This window comes from Mastigoproctus giganteus, chromosome 10 (assembly GCF_048544385.1).
Source record: "Mastigoproctus giganteus isolate SK-2022 chromosome 10, ASM4854438v1, whole genome shotgun sequence".
Taxonomy (NCBI): domain Eukaryota; kingdom Metazoa; phylum Arthropoda; class Arachnida; order Uropygi; family Thelyphonidae; genus Mastigoproctus; species Mastigoproctus giganteus.
In genome coordinates, this window is record NC_143584.1 from 9,485,010 (window position 1) to 9,505,583 (window position 20,574).

General features: G+C 35.9%; 1 protein-coding gene across 1 annotated transcript in view; it reads right to left on the bottom strand.

Annotated features, from left to right (window-relative positions):
* Positions 1-20,574, bottom strand: part of LOC150078675 (centrosomal protein of 76 kDa-like) — a 141,273-nt gene that overhangs the window by 47,408 nt on the left and 73,291 nt on the right. The window contains exons 6-8 of the mRNA XM_090382236.1: positions 17,397-17,818; positions 13,991-14,154; positions 12,831-12,942 (exon numbers count right to left, since the gene is read on the bottom strand). Coding sequence (XP_090238362.1) covers positions 12,831-12,942; positions 13,991-14,154; positions 17,397-17,818 — 698 coding nt within the window. The remainder of the gene's footprint in view (positions 1-12,830; positions 12,943-13,990; positions 14,155-17,396; positions 17,819-20,574) is intronic.

Sequence of the window (20,574 nt, forward strand, 5' to 3'; positions counted from 1 at the left end):
GGTAACTCTCGTATAACACAGTAGTTTGGTTCCTACAAAATCTTGTGTAATGCGAAACCGTGTTATATGGGACTAAGAACTAGTACAAAAAGGGGGGTTATGTTCCAAAAGCTAACAAAAATACACCATTTTTTTTATAACTATCGGAAACTCAATTTTTATAATAGTAATAACTAAATATTTTAACTTTATTTTTATAATAGTAGTAACTTAAATAGTAATAGCTGAACAAACGTCTTACCTTACAAACTGTGATACATATATGTCAGGTAATGTATGTTCATTTAATTTTCTTCCTCTTCATCACTGCTAAGCACAATCAAAAGAGAATGTTTTGTCTGTTGCAGAATATCACCTTCTGAACTTTCTTCTGCAGCATCTAGATTTCAGGTATCTTTTGCTCTCATTAAAAAATCAGTAATCTGGTTTGTTTGCTTTTGCTTGATAGATCTTTGTAAATTTCTTGGTATGGTGCTAAACATTTTTGAAGCTCCCTTTTGAACTTTGTGCTTCTTTCAGTAGAAGGATCTGCATTCAAAAAATAAGATTCTAATTGCTTGGCTAAGTTTATGCCTTCCCGTATGCTTTTCAGTGTAAAATTTTGAACTTCAGAATTTTCAACTGCCCTATCATCCTCTGAATTGATCTGGTTTACCTCCGATGCCATTTCTACCATATCTGCTTTGCCAGCTTCTTTTCTACCAGTAATTCTTGAACATCTTTAGTAGTCATATCATCAAAACCTTCTCCTCCTACCAACTTAGCATGTTCTACTATCGCACCAATTCAGTTTTCTGCCGATTTGACCATATTTCCTGAATGAACTGACTATGGCCACACATTTAATGTTGACAGTTTTACTTCTTTGAGTGATAAAGCTATGATTCCAATACAGTCTACAATTGAACAATGTTTTAACGCCTCCATCACTTAAACAGATTCAGAATCAATTTTTTCAAAATCCATTGTAACGATTTCCTGATATAATGAGTTTTAAAGGTAGATATAATACCTTGATCTAAAGGCTGAATTAAAGAAGTTGTATTAGGTTGCAGGAACATTACTTCAACGTTTAGACGACTTAAACCTTTTAGATGGCCTGGCACGTTATCCAATAGTAATAAAACTTTGAAATCGAGATTTTTCTGCTTTAATAATCTGGAGTGTCTTAGCCAGGATGCTTCGTTTTCATACCTTTTAAGTATTTTACTAATTTTTAGGGAATAAAGCACAATTACAAAACGAGGAGGCACGCTTGATACACATAAACAAAGCTGCGCGCGTGTAGCAACTGAATAAACAACACCGTAAAGGCCGAGATACACTATTAACACCTCACATTTTACTAAAGCACATTTCTGGGGGTTACTACCATAAAACAATAAAAACAATTTCCAGTTGCATTTCTGCTAGTGGAATCTGTTATAAACTGGTAGTAAACTCCATCTAATTGCATTTGCGATTATATCGATAGCTGGAATCGTGTTGGTTTTTACGTTATTATGGTGAAATGTGTTTCCCCTTCACTGATATAAAACACATAAATACATTTTCAGAATCTTCTTCATTCCTATCGTGTCGTTCAGTTGGGGTGATTCCGCATTCGACTGCCATTTCTTGTAAACACAAAGGCGAATCGTGTATAAGCGAATTCGGTTTCGTGTTATATAAGATAACGTTCCCCTATTTATAAATCGTGTATGATCGAATTCGTGTAATGCAAACACGTGTTATACGAGGACCGACTGTAATAACTAGAATAGGTATAAACAGATATTTTACAAGTCGTAAATAAGTGACAAGAAGTGCCGTTATAAGTCATCATTAGAAGATTAATGTGCCTATTATCTTGCAACCCCCGCTGTCTTCACACCTGCCGTTTAAAAAAAAGAAAAGAGAGACCATATGTTTAGTTTGTTTTAGTGCGTTGCGTCGATTGTTGTGTTCTGTTGCACCGTAAAAAAGACAAATTTTGTTTCGTTATTTATGTCAGGGATGTTGAAATTTTTTTATAGTAAATATTTTTTTTTTGTATAGAAATTGCAAAAATGATGGGTAAATGCAAAAGAGATGCACTTTCAGTTAAACAAAGACTTGAAAACAAAGAAAAACAAAGACCTGTGAGTTTAACTTCTGTTCCAGGAAAATAAATGGAGGCACTGGTTAAAGAAGCACTGCAGGATCATCTAGACAAGACTTCAGTTATAGCTCGGACACAGCATGGTTTTGTTAAGGGAAAGTCTTGCCTGACCAATTTGATTGGATACTATGATGCAGTCACAAAAGAACTGGTGCAGGGAATAACTTTGATATTATATATTTGGATCCTAGAAAGGCTTTTGATACTGTTGCACATGGAAGACTGCTGCACAAATTGGAGCAGAGTGGCACTGGAGGCAAATTGGAGGATTTCATGAAGGGGACACACACATTTCACCATAATAACGTAAAAACCCACAGAATTCCAGCTATTGGTATTATCACAAATGCAATAAGATCGAGTTTACTACCCGTTTATAATAGTTGTGCTAACAGAAACGCCCAATAAAACGGAAAGTGCAAATTGTTTTTATTGTTTTTTGTTGACTTCCAGAAATGTCCTTTAGTAAAATGTGACCTCGCACGGGGGTGATAATAGTGAGTTTTCGCCTTAACCCTGTGAAGTTCTTTTCACAAAATTTAATTTTGACTGTTATCATGGTGCCGACTAGGAGAATAAGTGACAGCGGTCCTAGTACATCTACCAACAAAAGGAAAGCAATCGATTTCGATCAGAAAATTAAACTAATAAGAATGTATGAAAATGGTCAAACATTAACAAGTATCATGCTGAATTCAGATTTGTCAATAATAATAGAGTAGCAATATGTTACTAGTCATTCCCGTAAAACTCGACGAAGTAAGAAATCTTGGAAAGTATCTCTTACATATGTCGAGGACTTCTGTATTTTTGGATTAACTGGGAAATCGAGTATCCAGGATTTGTTTTTTACCATCTATCCCAGAAAATCAAGAGTCTACTGTATAATGAAATAACTGTCCTAAAAAGGAATGAGACAATTCACATATGAAAAATTAACAAAGAGAATATTAAATATAAATAATAATATAAATATATATATATATATAAATAATATATAAATATAAAATAAAACAGATAATCAGACAACCACTCATGTTTTTTATTAATCCCTTCCTCATCCTTTGCAGTGGCAGTCCATATTCTATAATCACTAATTTGTACAACTTCTTCTCTCCCTCCTTATGACTGACTGGTTGATGGATGACATGTTAATATCTGTGTTCTCGCTTTCATCACATCTGACATATTTATTCAAAGAATGGACTTTTTCTAAAAGCTTTAGGTCTTTGGATGTAACATCAAAAACTCTGAACATGGTACATCCTTTTAATGGGTTTTAATAATCAAAATTGAGTTAACTGTGTCCAAGGCAGTTTTCCTCATCAGTCCATAATGAATTAATCAAAGAGAAAATATATTCTACTGAGGCATTTGATCCTGCTAGAGTAAGACAAAAACCCACAAGTAACTTTCTTTTAGTTTATTTGTTCCTTCTGAAAATGAGCAAATACTTCTTTCCAACTGTCTGCAGTCTTACAATTAGCATTATTCCATTCAGTCATTTTATTCTCCATTGAATACAATTTGACATTACTATAGTCATCAAAGAGACTTTCTTCATTTATACTGAGGTTAGGTATGATAATCTTTATTTCCTTGGCACATTCTGTGAAATTTTCCCAACAAAAGGATTTCCTCAGTGAAATCCATTCCATTTTTGCAAATACACTAAACAAACGAATGGTCTATTCTTGAATGTACTGAAGTGTAGTATTATAAAAATTTGCAGCATTTTTTTGGAATGATTCTTCAGTCATCACACCTTCTTTATGAAGACTTATTTAAGTTCAGTTTTCACATCACTGTGTAAGAACATTTCATTTTGTTGCATTATAAGCTTTGTGATGAGGAAATCTATTTCTTTATTAACATCAAAACTTGTCACCTCTTCACATTCAATTCACTGAATAGCATCAGAAAATATTTTTATCTCATTTCTCAGAAATAGAAGAAATACAAAAGATTTGCTGTTGTTAAAAAATTCATATAAAATATTTGGACATTTACTTGACTCAAGAAATAACTCTGTAGTTCATCATAAAGTTCAGTAAAATGATTTAGAGCTCGTTCCAGTTACAACCGTCGTGTTTTGCTATGCCCTAGAACAGTTTTATACTTGATTTCCACAAAATCACAAAAAGATTTCAAATTTTCTACTCTGACTGTGAAATGCTGAAAATACTGAAAAACTTCCCACAGAATCACCTGAATGTCTATAGGTAATACATCAACTGCAATTTGTACACTATTATGTTTTTTTGTGCTAACATGATCAAATATATCTACCTTTCCTCCATAACTACACTAAACACAGCACAGCACAGCACAAGGAACACTCCACTTCTGAGGAATCATCATTAACACTACAGTCTGTCCTCGTATAGCACGATAGTTGTGTTCCTAGAAACCCTCGTGCAATATAAACAACAGGCCCTATGGGAAAAGTGGGGTTAGGTGCCGACCACCCAAGATTGAACACACATTTGGAACCAAAACATTACCAAACACAATAAATAATCGGGTCATTTTAATCGTTATAAAATACTTACGTATTTTATAACGATTAAAATACGTAATAAAAAATAATATATTTTTTTATTATAATATAATAAATAATAAAAAATATTTATTTTTTATTATTTATTATATTATAATAAAGTATTTTTAGTATTTTTTAATACTAAAAAGTATTTTTTACGAATAAAATACATATTTTATTCGTAAAAAAATTATTATATTAAATAAAATAATTAGCATTAGCATTAGCATTAGTAGAGGCATTTGATGCAAGAAAGCAAGCTTATGCAGCATCAGCCAAAAAAAAAAAAAAAAAACCACTTCCACTTCACCCTTCTGTTCATTCAAAATACCTGTCCAGCTGAGCCTTAAACTTATTTAGGCTATCAACCTCCACCACAAGGGATGGAATTCTGTTCCACCAACCAACCACCCGCTGGCTAAAGGCAAATTTCCGCACGTCTATCCTACATCTGTCTTTCCTGAATTTGAATTTATGCCCTCTCAGGTGATTTTTCTGAGCTAGAGGAAGAATCCCATCAGCATTGAGCATGCTTAAACCATTCAAGGCTTTATACACCTCTATCAGATCACCTCGCTGGTGCCTAGTCTCCAGACACTGTAATTTGCAAAACTTAAGCCTTTCTTCATAAGAGCACCCCTTTGTTCCATTCACTAATCTTGTTGCCCTTCTCTGTACTCGTTCCAGCAGCTCTACATCCTTCTTGAAATGAGGCCTCCAGACCTGTATACAGTACTCTAGGTGTGGCCTGACCATTGCCTTATACAATGGAATAATCACCTCCTTATCCCTGCTGGGAAAAATTCCTGTATATCATTGACAATACTCCATGAGCTACTCTTGCAGCCCGTCTGCACTGCTCAGAGAACTTCATATCTGCCTGCACAACCACCCCCAAGTCCCTTTCATTCTCTACCACTGTCAGTGTAGTACCACAGAGTTGATACGTTGCTCTGGGGTTGCTGTTTCCCATGTGTAGTGCTTTACATTTGTCAATGTTAAACTTCATTTGCCACCTCTCAGCCCATCTGCTCAACCTTTCCAGATCCTGTTGCAGCAGCGTAGTGTCCTTGACAACCCTGCCAACCTTTGTATCATCTGCAAACTTGGACATTAGGCTTGATATACCATCATCAATATCATTTATAAATACAGAAAACAATAATGGACCCAACACTGAGCCCTGAGGGACTCCACTAATAACATTAGTCCACGATGAGCAGTGTCCACTGATTACCACTCTCTGTCTTCTCCCCCTCAACCACCCCTTTATCCATAGCAGCAATTTGCCTCCAATGTCACACTGCTCCAATTTGTGTAGCAGTCTTCCATGTGCAACAGTATCAAAAGCCTTTCTAAGATCCAAGTATATAATATCAAAGTTATTCCCTGCATCCAGTTCTTTTGTGACTGCATCATAGTATCCAATCAAGTTGGTCAGGCAAGACTTCCCCTTAACAAAACCATGCTGTGTCTGAGCTATAACTGAAGTCTTGTCTAAATGATCCTGCAGTGCTTCTTTAAGAAGTGCCTCCATTAATTTTCCTGGAACAGAAGTTAAGCTCACAGGTCTATAATTACTTGTGTCAGCCTTTGATCCTCCTTTGTGAATTGGGGTCACATTTGCACATTTCCAGTCTATGGGGACCTCCCCTGAGTCCAAGGAAGCTCTCATAATTATGGCTAAGGGTTTGCTTACTTCCTTTGCTGCCTCCTTTAATATAACTGGCTAGATCCCATCCACCCTGGGTGCCTTTCTTGTGTTTATCTTCAACAGTTTCTCCTCCACTTTACTCCCAGTTGTTTCAAGATTCTGTAGCTTACTGCTAGAGTTGAATACACCTCTGGCATTCCCCTTGCTGAATAGCTCCTCATGTGTGAATGTTGATGCAAAATATTCATTTAGTTTGTTAGCTACCTGAGCAGGATCATCATCAACAGTTGACCCATCAATATCAAGTGGACCAATCTGATTCATCCCCTTCCTTCTAGAGTTTACATAAGTAAAGAACTCTTTGCTGTTTTTCTTTGCATCCCTTGCCAAGGATTTCTCGTAATCTGCCTTCGCCTGCCTAACCTCCTTTGTAACTTGGTTGCATATCAACTTGTATCTATCATAGGCTTCTGTGTCATGTGTTAATTTGTAAGTATCCCATGCATTTTTCTTCTCTGCCATATGCCTCATTAGTTCATCTGACATCCATTTTGGCCTAAACCTTGAACAATATTTCTTAGTTGGTATGTAAAGCCTAGTAGCTTCCAAGATAAGTTCTTTGAATGCTTCTCATTTTGAATTTGCTGTTGGTAACATCATCAGTTGGTCCCACTGTACAGAACCTAAATACTGTCTCAGTCCATCATAGTCGCCTTTACGGAAGCAATAACCCTTCCCTTTACCCCTAATGGTAGTTACCTCTCTGAGTAAATCCCACTTCAGCACACTGTGATCACTGCCACCTAGTGGTTCATTTATCTGCAGATTCTTAATGCATGAAGAATCACTGCTGATAATCAAATCAAGAGTATTACTCCCTCTAGTTGCCTCCCGAACATGCTGATGTAGAAAACAATCATCCAATAAATCCACAAAAGCCCTGCTAGTGTGTGAGTAACCAGCCCCCAAATTCCAGTCAATATCTGGGAAATTAAAATCTCCCATTATAAGACTCAATGATTTACTGGCCCACTCTATTTCCCTGTACAGTTCCTTATTATACTCATCAGAGTAATTAGGCCTATAGCACACTCCTACTCTCAATTTTGATCTCCCAATGCTTATGTCACACCAAACTGACTCAACACTGCACTGTCCGGCGATATCGACTGGCTTCACTTCCTTGGTTTTTATGTGTTTCTTAACTAATAGCATAACCCCTCCCCCCTTCCTATCCTGTCTATCCTTTCTGTAGACGTTGTACTCCCCAAATTGCAGTTCTGCATCCCTTATATCTGTGTGACACCACGTCTCTGATATCCCAACAATATCTGCCTTTGATGTTTTGAGCAATACCTCAAATTCATCAAATTTATTTACTAAACTCCTAGCATTGGTGTACACGCAAGTATACCTGCACCTGTTTCTATTCTTAGCTACCCTAACACAACCCATGTGTTTACTTGTACCGCAGTGGCTCCCAGCAGTCTCTGAAATACCATGCATCTTGTTTTTCAGGCTTCTGCTCATTCTAATAGAAGCAGTGCAAGAATCTCTTTCACCTCTGCCAGTGGCTACTGTCAATCTATTGATCTTTGTCTCCCCCCAAGCTAGCAGTTTTCCGACCCACCTAACACTGCCTCGATAGCATCAGCAAATATTCTTGCACCCTTTCTATTTAAGTGTATCCCATCCCTGTAGAAGCAATCTCTCCTGTTAACAAGTACAGTCCAGGCTGAAAAAAATTCTAGGTAGGATTGAAAAGGAATGACGATTTGGTGGGGGGGGGGACTATGAATGAGAGTGGTGAGAGGCTTATCGATCTCTGCGAACAGTACCATTGTAAATTTTTAACACCTTCTTTCAACACAAAAATATATGCATAGATTTATATGGGAGCAACCATCCCTCTAGCAGAAATCAATTATACCCTATATAATTTTTTGCCAGCAGTCAGAAAGGACAACAAAAGATAGCAGGGTAAGGAGAGGTGCCAGTTATACACTATATAATTTTTTGCCAGCAGTCAGAAAGGACAACAAAAGATAGCAGGGTAAGGAGAGGTGCCAATGTGGTTCGGATCATTACCTGGTGATTGTAGATATATTTTTCAAATACCAGAAGTGTCAAATGAGAACTAATACTACCATTCAAGTTTATAGGGTAACTTATAAACTAGAACTACTATCTCATGAGAATAGTAACGATCTTTACCCAGAGATCTTTACTTCAGAACCATCTGTCTCACATTAAAGAAATAGAAGAGGTGAATATGCTTTTATGTTAGCATTAAAACTTCCATACACAAGGCAGCTAACAAAGCACTAGGCCAAATGGATAACAAATATAAACAATGGTATTGATGGAACAAAGAGGTAGCTGGGTTGGTGAAGGAAAAGAAAAGAGCCTATAACTTAATGAATAGAAATCGAGAAAATAGAGAAGAATACAAAATGTGTAATAGAGTAGTTAAACGGAAAATTGCTGAATCCAAGAATGCAGCATGCGATAAAAGATGCCAAGAAATTGACAGCTAATTAGGCAGAATACAATCATCGAAGCTTGGTGGAGGTTGAGAACACTGAAAACAAATGAATCTTGATCGAATAAAAACTTTATTGATATATCAACATAGGAAAATCATTGTAATAACCTCCTTAACAAAAGACAACCTCAGTATCAGAACATAATTACCTCTCCACCAGTGGACAAAGGGAAGATAGAAGTTACAAAACATCAAGTACTGGACTGCACAAAGTTAACTGCACAGGTTCTGGGACCGTAAATGGTTGGAGAGTTTGTGGATTGGCTCATCTGAAAACAGTAGCATGAATAGGGATAGGGGTGTTCGTCTCCACCCCACCTTGGAAGCTTGTAGTCCTTGCAAGAGATGAGCGCTTCACGTTTCCACATTCTCGAGCCACTTCCGGTTCTGGCGCATGTGAAAGTAATACTGAATGTGTGCCTGGTCAGCCACGGGTGCCGTGAACCTGATACTAAAGGATGTTGCCCAAGTAGCATTGTTGTTGAGAAAGGAGGCAGACGCCCCCGAAAGCTACAATCATTGTTTTATTGCTTTTTAATTTTCGTATTTTATTGTATTTTAACATTTTCGTAATAAATTTTATTTTATTTTATAGTAAATCAGTTTTGTAAATATTATTTTACAGTATCCACTGTATCGCTTGGTACATTTTATTATATTTTATATTTTTACAGTATTAAACTATTTTAATCAAAACAGTTGGTGTATTTATTTAAATTTGTGATATGAACTATTCTCCCAACCTCATAGGCCTTTTTGAGGATATAGTACAAGAAGCTTATGATTTTGAATACATATTAAGAAAACTACATCTTACATATAATCAATGGGAGTCTCAATATCAATTTCACAAAAACAGAATTCCTAAGCATAGTGGAGCATCTAGACAAATTGGAAGTTACACAATCTATGCATCTAAAACCTATTGACTTCTTCAAGTATCTTGGCTGTATTATAACTAAGGAAGGACTGAGCAAAGAGGAAGTTAGCATATGAATTCATCAAAGTAAAAAGATTCTTTGTGCCTTCAGTACTATCTTGTGGGGCATCAGTTCTCCCTTAGAACAAAAAAAAAAAAAAAAAAACCATATCAGACAGTTGTCAGTGGAATCGGTACTTCATTATGGACGTGAGGTGTGGACACTGAAAGAGAGTGACAAAAAAGAAGCTTAGGGCCCTAAACCTTTGCCGAAGTGCTAGAGTTTCCAAGCTTGAGAGGGTTACGAACAAAGAAATTAGAGGGCATTTGCACACAGATGAAGATATTATAGAACAAATTGAAAATAGGAGGCTGAGATGGTTTGGACATCTACACATGAATGACGAGAGACGGCCTAAAATTTTATGAGTGGATGCCACGTGAAGAGGAGACAAGAGCACCCTAGGGAATCATGGAAGGAGGGTGCAATTGCTCTTATAGCAATATCAGCTATGAGAGAGAGAAAGTTGAAGATGCCCAAGTCTGGCAACTTTGGAAAATGGGAACGACAAGGCAACAATCTGTCATATAAAGTTGAACATATATAGACTAAAGAATTTGAAAGGGCCTCAACCTACAAGAGATTCACCTAATGTAGTGATTAGTGCAATAGCATCCTTGTTATACACAAGTGAATCACGAAAAAGTGAAAATGGCATCGTTTTTATCATATCTCATTGTGAAGACCTTCACAATACGAGATAGGTGAAGGTATTCACAATATTATGTTATAAAAACGATGCCACTTTCACTCTTTGCCGATTCACCTATATATAACAACGATGCTGATTCACTAATTGTGTCAAATGAATCCTTCGCAGGTTGAGGCCATAGACCTTCCAAACTCTTTAGTCTGTACTGCTATATACCATCCTGCATATCTCACTGTGAAGCTACACCTCGCAACCGGGCCATCACTCACTGCAACACCATACTTACGTATTTTATAATAGGTAAGTATAAATTATAATACATAAGTCGTAATAAAATGCTTACGTATTTTATTAGGACTATTACGTAATAAAATATTGCTAATGCTTTTGCTTCTATCGTAAGCAAACTTGTTTTTTGTTTGATTTTCTATCCAAACAGATAGAAAATCGAAAAACAAATAGAAAAGACAGCCGTTCCATCTCTTCCAATTCTTGTCTTAATCTAATGGATTTTAATTACACTTTGAGTTGTTCCCGCTATGAAAGTTGTTTTTATTTTCTCTGCATTCTTTGTAATTCTCGGCGTTGCCTCATTTAGGTCTGTAGCACGTGCAATATCACATGGTTTTTCATTTCGCTCAAAGCGTTTCACAATTTCATATTTTTTCTCTATCGACAGAGGCGGACTGGCCATAAGCCTTATCGGGAAATCCCGGTCGGCCAGAGGCCGGTGTGATTTTGGCCATAAACCGTAGTATGAGGTCACTATAAATTTTCCCGGGTAAGAATTTTTGACTCAGTCCGCCTCTGTTTATCGATATTGCTTTTTTTTTTTTTTCTCTCTCTCTGAATCTGCAGTGTCTTCGCCAGGACGCTTCCTTTTCACACCTTTTAAGTATTTTACTCATTTTTAAAGCACAATTACAAAACGAGGAGGCACGCTTAACACACATAAACAAAGCTGCGTGCGTGTAGCAACTGAATAAACAACACCGTAAAGGCCGAGATACACTATTAACACCTCACATTTTACTAAAGCACATTTCTGGGGGTTACTACCATAAAACAATTTCCAGTTGCGTTTCTGCTAGTGGAATCTGTTATAAATTGGTCGTAAACTCGATCTAATTGCAATTGCAAATTATCGATAGCTGAAATTGTGTGAGTTTTTACGTTATTATGGTGAAATGTGTTTCCCCTTCACTGATATAAAACACATAAATACATTTTCAGAATCTTCTTCATTCCTATCGTGTTGCGTTCAGTTGGGGTGATTCCGCGTTCGACTGCCATTTCTTGTAAACACAAAGGCGAATCGTGCATAAGCAAATTCGGTTCGTGTTATATAAGATAACGTTCCCCTATTTATAAATCGTGTATGATCGAATTCGTGTAATGTAAACACGTGTTATACGAGGACCGACTGTACTTTCTTTTATAAATGGGAATTGCTCCTTTAAACTGTTAGTAAACAGGAATTTTGTCTTCGGCATTTTAAAGAAGGATTATTTTTATATTCAAAATATAAAATTATTTATATATTTCAAATATAAAAATAATGAAATATTAAAAGTAGAACACTGAGAAATTGACATGAACACTGCAGTGCGGAAAATGCAAACTGAGACAATGATTAACTGTAACTATCATTAAAGGTACTTTGCAACCAAATAGCACAATGATGATATATCTTGGTACTGGTCATTCCAGTTCACCACTATATGGTTAACTGCAGGCATGGGCTACTTTGTTTTGAGATACTTGTATGGTAGAGCTTGACTCAATATTGCTAGGTGTCAGATGAAAATGTTCAAGAAACAATTTCTTTTTGAAAAAAAAAATGGGACATTTGACGTCCCGGATTGACTTTGTCCGGACACCGGGACAGAGATCCATAAAATCCATAAATCTGGAACTGTCCTCGGAAAACCAGGGCGTATGGGATCACTACCCAAAAATTTGCACACTTTTGAAACACCCTTGTGTGTGTGTGTGTGTGTGTGTGTGTGTGTGTGTGTGTGTGTGTGTGTGTGTGTGTGTGTGTGTGTGTGTGTGTGTGTGTGTGTGTGTGTGTGTGTCACTTTTGCTAATTCCTGAACCTTGCTTAATTATTCTCCTTAATTAATAAAAATAGATTTTTGCACAAAATTCCTACATAGTGAATTCAAAATCAGGATAGTTCATCTCTTCAAAAACTATGTTTATTGAACTAGTAAAATACAATAAAGTAATATTATAAGTTATATTAAAAAGATACTGAAAACATTAATATTTCTTCAATAAACTGTACTGGTGCTCATTAATATAATAAATTTACCTGGCAATTTGCAAAAAAGCATTCATGGTTAAAAATGCATCCAACTGTTTTAAAAGGCTCTGGCTGAGATTTTGCAAATAAGTCAGCACTGGGATCTTTCCTGTGAACATACCTATATGAAAAATATGTAAATAAGATAATTATTAAACTTATACAAATATGCCATGTAAAAATGAGAATTCAGTGATCAAATTGCACAAAAAAAAAAAAAAAAACAATCTAACAGCTTTTATGCACTATAAATATGTAAATATTATCAGAATGATTCACATGTATGATGCAGTTTATCTCTCATTTAAGCTTAACTATCGCTCCCAGTCAAATATTATCAATCCTTTTTGATTTTCCAGTCCAATATTTTATTAACAGGCAAGAGGGTGGTGGAAAGGGAGAGAGAAAATTACTGCAAATTAATAGAGAGTTAAAGATAGAGAGAAATAAAAAGTAAGAGGAATAATATCACTCAGGCACTATAGAGATTATTCTATTAAATGAGTGGCTTTTACTAAAAAAAAAAAAAAAAAAAAAAAGTCATTATTAGAGCGGTAAGCATCAATGGAAAACATATTTTAAGAGAACCACCTTGACAATCTATGAGGATGGTGTAAATATGATTACAGACCAAATCCTTATGAGAAGAATTTTGTCCTAGAAGCTGTGGAATTATTAATTTAAATAATACTTTCTCTATACGAAGCTACAATTTAATGCCAAATGACTATATGCTTTTATATGCTAAATATTTTAATAAAGTACATATTTAAAATAAAAAAAAAAAAAACTTTTAGTTAACAACAAAGGAAAATTTTGATAACTAAGGTCCATATTATGATTAATGCCTAAAATAAAAAAAGCTTTAATTATTTAAATTAATAGTTGATATAGTAAACTTGGCTTATAAATATGAAATTAAATATAAGATCGATATCATACCTTTATTGTAGGAAACCTTGACCCGATGCTCACATCAAACTAATCTGATTAATATAATATAAAATCTTTATATTACATTAATCTATGTGAGTGTTGGGTCAAGATTTCCTACAATGAAGGTATGATATCGATCTTATATTTTAAACATGAGTACTTAAAGTAGAAAAAACTGAGTTTCATTGCTCTTACATTTTTAAATATGAAATTAAAATAATCTTTCTATTAACCTTATTGATGTTAAACAGTCCCAAAAATAAACTTGTTCTTCCTTTCCAAAAGTCATGACCCAAGAGATAGGAGAGTTGCTCTTGTCAGAACCCAAACAGACATAGGCATCTAGCCCAAACCCAAGGAAAAGGTTACAGAGCAGAATGGCAAAGGCTTCACAACTCTGTAAAAAATATACACTTTCTATCATGCTTGCATAATCAAAACATTAAAAGGGGGAAAAATTGTGAATGTGCCCAAAACTGTTTTCTAATGTAGTTAGGATTAACTACATTAACTACATACTTAACCATACACAACAAACACAGCCAATGTACTGGATTTAATATTAGTGTGTAGTTTGCAACTCTAGAAAAACTAACATTTAATGGAGACTTTTGAGCTTAACATTTGAGTAACATTTGAGCTTAACCATAAGAATAATTTATAAATTTCAGTATAATGAAACATTTTATTAACATTTCATTTGGTCACACTTCATTTTGTTAACATTTCAAATTCATTATAAATTCATAATTTATAAATTATGCTTATGGTTAAGCTCAAAATAAAACAAAATACAAAAATCAATGCTTCAAATTGACTACACAAGTTCACATCACAAACTTGAGGCCACAACTATAACAATTAAGACTACTATTCAGAATACCATGATGTGTAACTCACATCAACCAGAACAACACACATCTGGCTAATGTGAATTAACATAGAATGTTACTGTACAATCTAATTATTACATTTGTTATATATTACTACCACTATAGAAACAATTTATTCATATTATTAAAAAAAAAAAAAACATCCACATCCAGAACATGACAATAAGATATAGTAAAAGGGATGCACCCAGCTTCATTTATTTTTTCAATATAATGCCCATTTATGGTTGTGATATATAAGGAAAGTTAAACAATCCAGAATGTTCAGTACAAAATATCAGGCTATAATTGTGTGGTTTAAGGCATCCTTCCAATTTTTAATCCCTTTTCAACCAAAACTAAAATTAGTGACTGTTCCTCCCCTTACTAATCATTACTGCTGCACAAATTGGTGCAGTGTGGCATTGGAGGCAAATTTCTGCTATGGATAAAGGGATGGTTGAGTGGGAGAAGACAGAGAGTAGTAGTCAATGGACTTCGTGGGCTAATGTTATTAGTGGAGTCCCTCAGGATTCAGTGTTGGGTCCATTGTTGTTTTCTGTATTTATAAATGATATTTATGATGGTATATCAGGCTTAATGTCCAAGTTTGCAGACAATACAAAGGTTGGCAGGGTTGTTAAGGACACTAATGACAGTACGCTGCTGCAACAGGATCTAGAAAAGTTGAGCAGATGGGCTGAGAGGTGGCAAATGAAGTTTAACATTGACAAATGAAAAGTACTACATATGGGAAGCAGTAAACCCAGAGTAACATATCAACTCTGTGGTACTACACAAAAGTACTACATATGGATGGGAAGCAGTAACCCCAGAGTAACGTATCAACTCTGTGGTACTACACTGATAGTGGTAGAGAATGAAAAGGACCTGGGGGTAATTGTGCAGGCAGATATGAAGTTTTCTGAGCAGTGCAGACAGTCTGCAACAGTAGCTCATAGTGTCTTGTCAATGATATACAGGAATTTTTCTAACAGGGATAAGGAGGTGATTATCCCCTTGTATAAGGCAATGGTCAGGCCACACCTTGAGTACTGTATACAGGTCTCGAGGCCTCATTTTAAGAAGAGTGTAGAGCTGTTGGAACAAATACAGAGAAGGGCAACAAGATTAGTGAATGGAACAAAGGGTTGCTCTTACAAAGAAAGGCTCAAGTTTTGCAGATTACAGTGTCTGGAGGCTAGGCACCTGCGAGGTGATCTGACTGAGGTGTATAAAGCCTTGAATGGATCCCATTACTATGCTCAATGCTGATGGGATTCTTCCTCTTGCTCAAAATAATCACCTGAGAGGGCATAAATTCAAATTGAGGAAAGACAGTTGTAGGATAGATGTGCAGAAGTTTGCTTTTAGCCACTGGGTAGTTGATTGGTGGAACAGACTTCCATCTTTTGTTGTGGAAGTTGATAGCCTAAATAAATTTAAGGCTGAGCTGGACAGGTATTTGGAACGAACAGAGGGGTGAAATGGGATTGGTTTTTTTTATTTTTTTGGCTGATGCTGCATAAGCTTGCTTTCTTGCATCATATGCCTCTACTAATGCTAATAACAAATTTAGTTCTTTGTGTTTTTAAATTTATGATTTATGTTTTTAAATTACACTAGGCTGAAATACTCTGGGGACAGCACAATTAGCTGAGAACCACTGCTTCAAGGAGCTGAAACAATTAACACTGCAAGACATAATTCTATCATGTCTAAAAATTACATGTATTCTAGAACGATTTTAACATATAAGAGAAAAACCTAAAAACCCGAAGTCCCAGAAGGAAAATCTCAGAGATCTTCAAACAACCCAGACAAAAGGAAAAAAAAAAAAAAAAAAAAATCGGAGAGGAATCCCTATTATCGAAAATGGAAAATAAACATCAACTCCCTCCCCTTACCTCCAATAACCTGTCATTCACTTAAGTTCTTTAATGATTTATTTCTAGAGAACTTCTTGCAGGTCTCCTTGAAAAGATAATAATTATTATATTATAACTGTTCTGTGACAATGCACAAAACAGTCTGAATGCTACTATCCACTACCATTTTCATAAATAAATATTCATTCCAAACTGGAAAAAGAATGGGTTTATAGATGCATTCAAAAAAATGAAGCACTAAAAATTAACTGTAACATTGAAGTTATATTAAAAATCAAAATCAAGTTCCACTGAATGCATTTTTTTAATCAAATACATAACTTTCTAATGGCTGCTTCAATAGTTTACCTATCAGAAGAAGACAGGATTATCTAATAGAAACATTAAATTATTTCCATTATATTAAAAAAACGGGAAATGTTTTTTTCCAATTTTTAAAGAAAAATGCAGATATACAAGGTGAATGCAAATTATCTTTATAACTGCATTGCTAAAATTAAAAATGAAAATAAAAATACCTAGAGAAACCCAAAATCTTTTACTGATGAGTTAAAAACATTTTACCCACACACATACACCATAAATGGTACATAATACATCCCAATTGATAGTCTCAACTGCAATAGTCGTAAATGTTTACCACTGGATTTTAGAACAACAACCTTCATGCAGTTCCACAAAAAAAATATAAAGTCAAATATGCCTGGACAAAATTCAGAATTTGTAAAAGAAATTATCATTTTTTTTGTACAAAACTCATATTCTTGTCTAACACCTCATTTATAAAATTTTAAGCTAGTTATATTTATTTAACAAGACAATTCATCTCACCAAATATGCTACACTACAAATATAAAAAAACATCTAATTTTACTTACACCTGTTTTTACACTAAGGAAAGTAAATAAGTTGAGCTGCTGCTCTTTTTGTGCAGTACCAGCAAGAGAAGAATAAACAGATTTGTTATTGAATAATGACACAAACCAAGCAGCTTCACGTGGTGTTTTGATTAATCTATTAGTTCTCATTGGCATGATCCAACTAATCACTGGATGTGTTGATGCATTTTCATCTTGAGAAAATAATTTAACAAACCTCTGAGAATATTCATGATGAATATTTATATATTCTTCATACCAAAGTTTGGAATAAGTTAAAAAAAGGCGTTCTCGTTCCATTTCTTCACTTTTCTCCACAGATATTTGTGCAGATACAATATCTTGTCTAAGAGAAGAAGTTAAAGGTGGTACCAATACCAATTCAACTTCTAATAAACCAACTGGAACCTCATTTTCAATACCTAAAAATAAATAAATGAATAAAAATTAAAAATTACTCATTCATTAATTGTGAAACATATATTTCAAACAAATATTATGTAGTCAAACGTGCATTTCACTAAGATAAAATTTTATTTCATTACCACTTTTATGGTCACTTCAAAAGCGAGTTTGACAAAGGCCAAATTGTAATGACCAGACAACTGGGTCAGAGCATATCCGAAACGGCATGGCTGGTGGGATGCTCACAGTCAGCCATGGTTAGTACTTACCAAAATATTAAGTAGTCTGAGAAAAGGAAACCCACGAACTGCCAGAGAGGTGTTGGACAATGACGGCTCATCGATGCTCGAGGTGAGCAAAGGCTCTCCCAGATGGTATGCGGCAACAGAAGGGCGACTGTGGTACAACTCGGTGGTAATTGGAATGCTGATTATGGGAGAAATGTGTCACAACACACAGTACATTGAAAATCCTGCTGATAATGGGGCTGCATAGGCGAAGGCTGATCCAGTTGCCCATGCTAACCATGGTTCACTGGCAACAATGCCTACAATTGGCATACGAGCATTGAAACTGGACCTTGAGTGATTGGAAGAAGGTCGTCTGGTCTGATGAATCACATTTCCTGTTGCACCATGTGGACGGCCGGGTGCATGTACATAGTTTACCTGGGGAAGTGATGACACCTGGATGCACCGTGAGACAAAAACAAGCTGGTGGTGGTGGCGGCGGTGGTGTCATGCTTTGGGCAATGTTCCAGCACATGGATGACTGGATGGGTCCAGTCATCCATGTGCTGGGCACTCTGACATCTACCACCTATCTAAACATCGTTGCTGACCAGGTACACACTTTCATGGCAATGGTCTTCTCCTCTGGCGGTGCCGTCTTTCAGCAGGATAATGCACCATACCACACCACACGGATTGTTCTTGACTGGTACGCGGAATATGAGTAAGACTTCCAGGTATTGCCCTGGCCTCCAAATTCCCCAGACATCAATCCCATCAAGCGTCTGTGGTTTGTGTTGAAACAGCAACTCTGATCTGTGGCATCTCAACACCAGACCTCACAGGAGTTAAAGGATCTGCTGGTTATGTGTTGGTACCAGGTACCACAAGACACATTTAGAAATCTTGTAGCATCCATGCCTTGCCGGGTACGAGCTGTTTTGGCTGCATGTGGAGGACCAACATCACATTAGGTAGGTGGTCATAATGTTTTGGCTCATTGGTGTATATTCTCCCTGCCTCTTGGGCTGACAACTGTCCACAGGTGGTACTGCTAAAGCAATATTATCAAACATGGCAGATTCTGTTTTTTTTTTACTTCAGCAAAACCACTAGGTCAGACAAGTCACAATGAATACAATCATTAACTGGATTTAGCAGTCACGTGAACTTGAACACAGAGTCCACTCAAATGCATGTGTTGCTGCACTCTTATGCTTGACAATTCAGCTATGCCAATCAGAATCATTGTGCTATTATTCAGGGAGGTGGAGAATGAAAAAGACCTGGGGGTAATTGTGCAGTCGGATATGACATTCTCTGAGCATTGCAGACGGGCTGCCAGAGCCGTTCATGGAGCTTTGTCAATGATATATAGGAATTTTGCTAGTAGAGACAAGGAGGTGATTATACCTTTATATAAGGCAATGGTCAGGCCACACCTTGAGTACTGCGTACAGGTCTGGAGGCCTCATTTTAAGAATGATGTAGAGTTGCTAGAATGAGTACAGAGAAGGGCAACAAGATTGGTGAGAGGAACAAATGGGTTCTGTGAGAGGAACAAAGAGGTTCTCTTACAAGGAGAGGCTTAAATTCTGTAAGTTGCAGCATCTGGAGACTAGACACCTATGAGGGTTTTTTTTTTTTTTTTTTTTTGTTAGTTGTTGGCATATCGGCTTCAGTGGCCATATTGCACCTCCCAAGGTTTTTGCATTTTATACTCTGATCCAAGCCTGAGGCGGGATTCGTACCCGCGACCTTTGGGTTGCCAGGCAGGCACTTTATTCACCCGGCTACCTGTGAGGTGATCTGATTGAGGTGCACAGGGACTTGAATGGTTAGAGCAAGCTCGATGATGATAGGATACTTCCACTTGCTGAAATTAAAAACCTTAGGGAGCGTAGATTCAAATTGAGGAAAGACAGTTGTAGAATAGATATGCAGAAGTTTGCCTTTAGGCAGTGGGTAGTTGATTGCTGGAACAGATTTCCATCTGCTGTTGTGGAAATTGATAGCTTAAATAAATTTAAGGCTGAACTAGGCAAACATTTGGAGTGACCGGATGGGTGAAAAGGGAAGGTTTTTTTTTTTTTTTTTGGCTGATGCTGTGTAAGCTTGTTTTCTTGCATCATATGCCTCAACTAATGCTAATGACTTTGAAAATACCACTATAAAGAAGTTTAAATTTTATGAAAAAGACATATGTGGTTGAGTATACATAAATAAATAGCAAGTAGATTTAAGCACTTCAGTCTTGAGTAAAATCAGTTTTTTATTTTTTAAAGGGATCACAGATAATTCTCAGACATTTTGTGGTACTTCCTGTGCCATTTCAGTGACTATAAAAATAGAAAAACAAGAAAGGGTTGTAATTAAATTGCACAGTGTTTTCTAAAACTTAATTTTGAACTCACATAATGAATTATAATTAATAAATAAATAAATAATAATAAAATTAAATGATTAAATATTTAATTACTAATATATTTTTACTGCTTCCTTATAACATCATCTCTTTCACATGCTAAGGCAGAGGATATTCA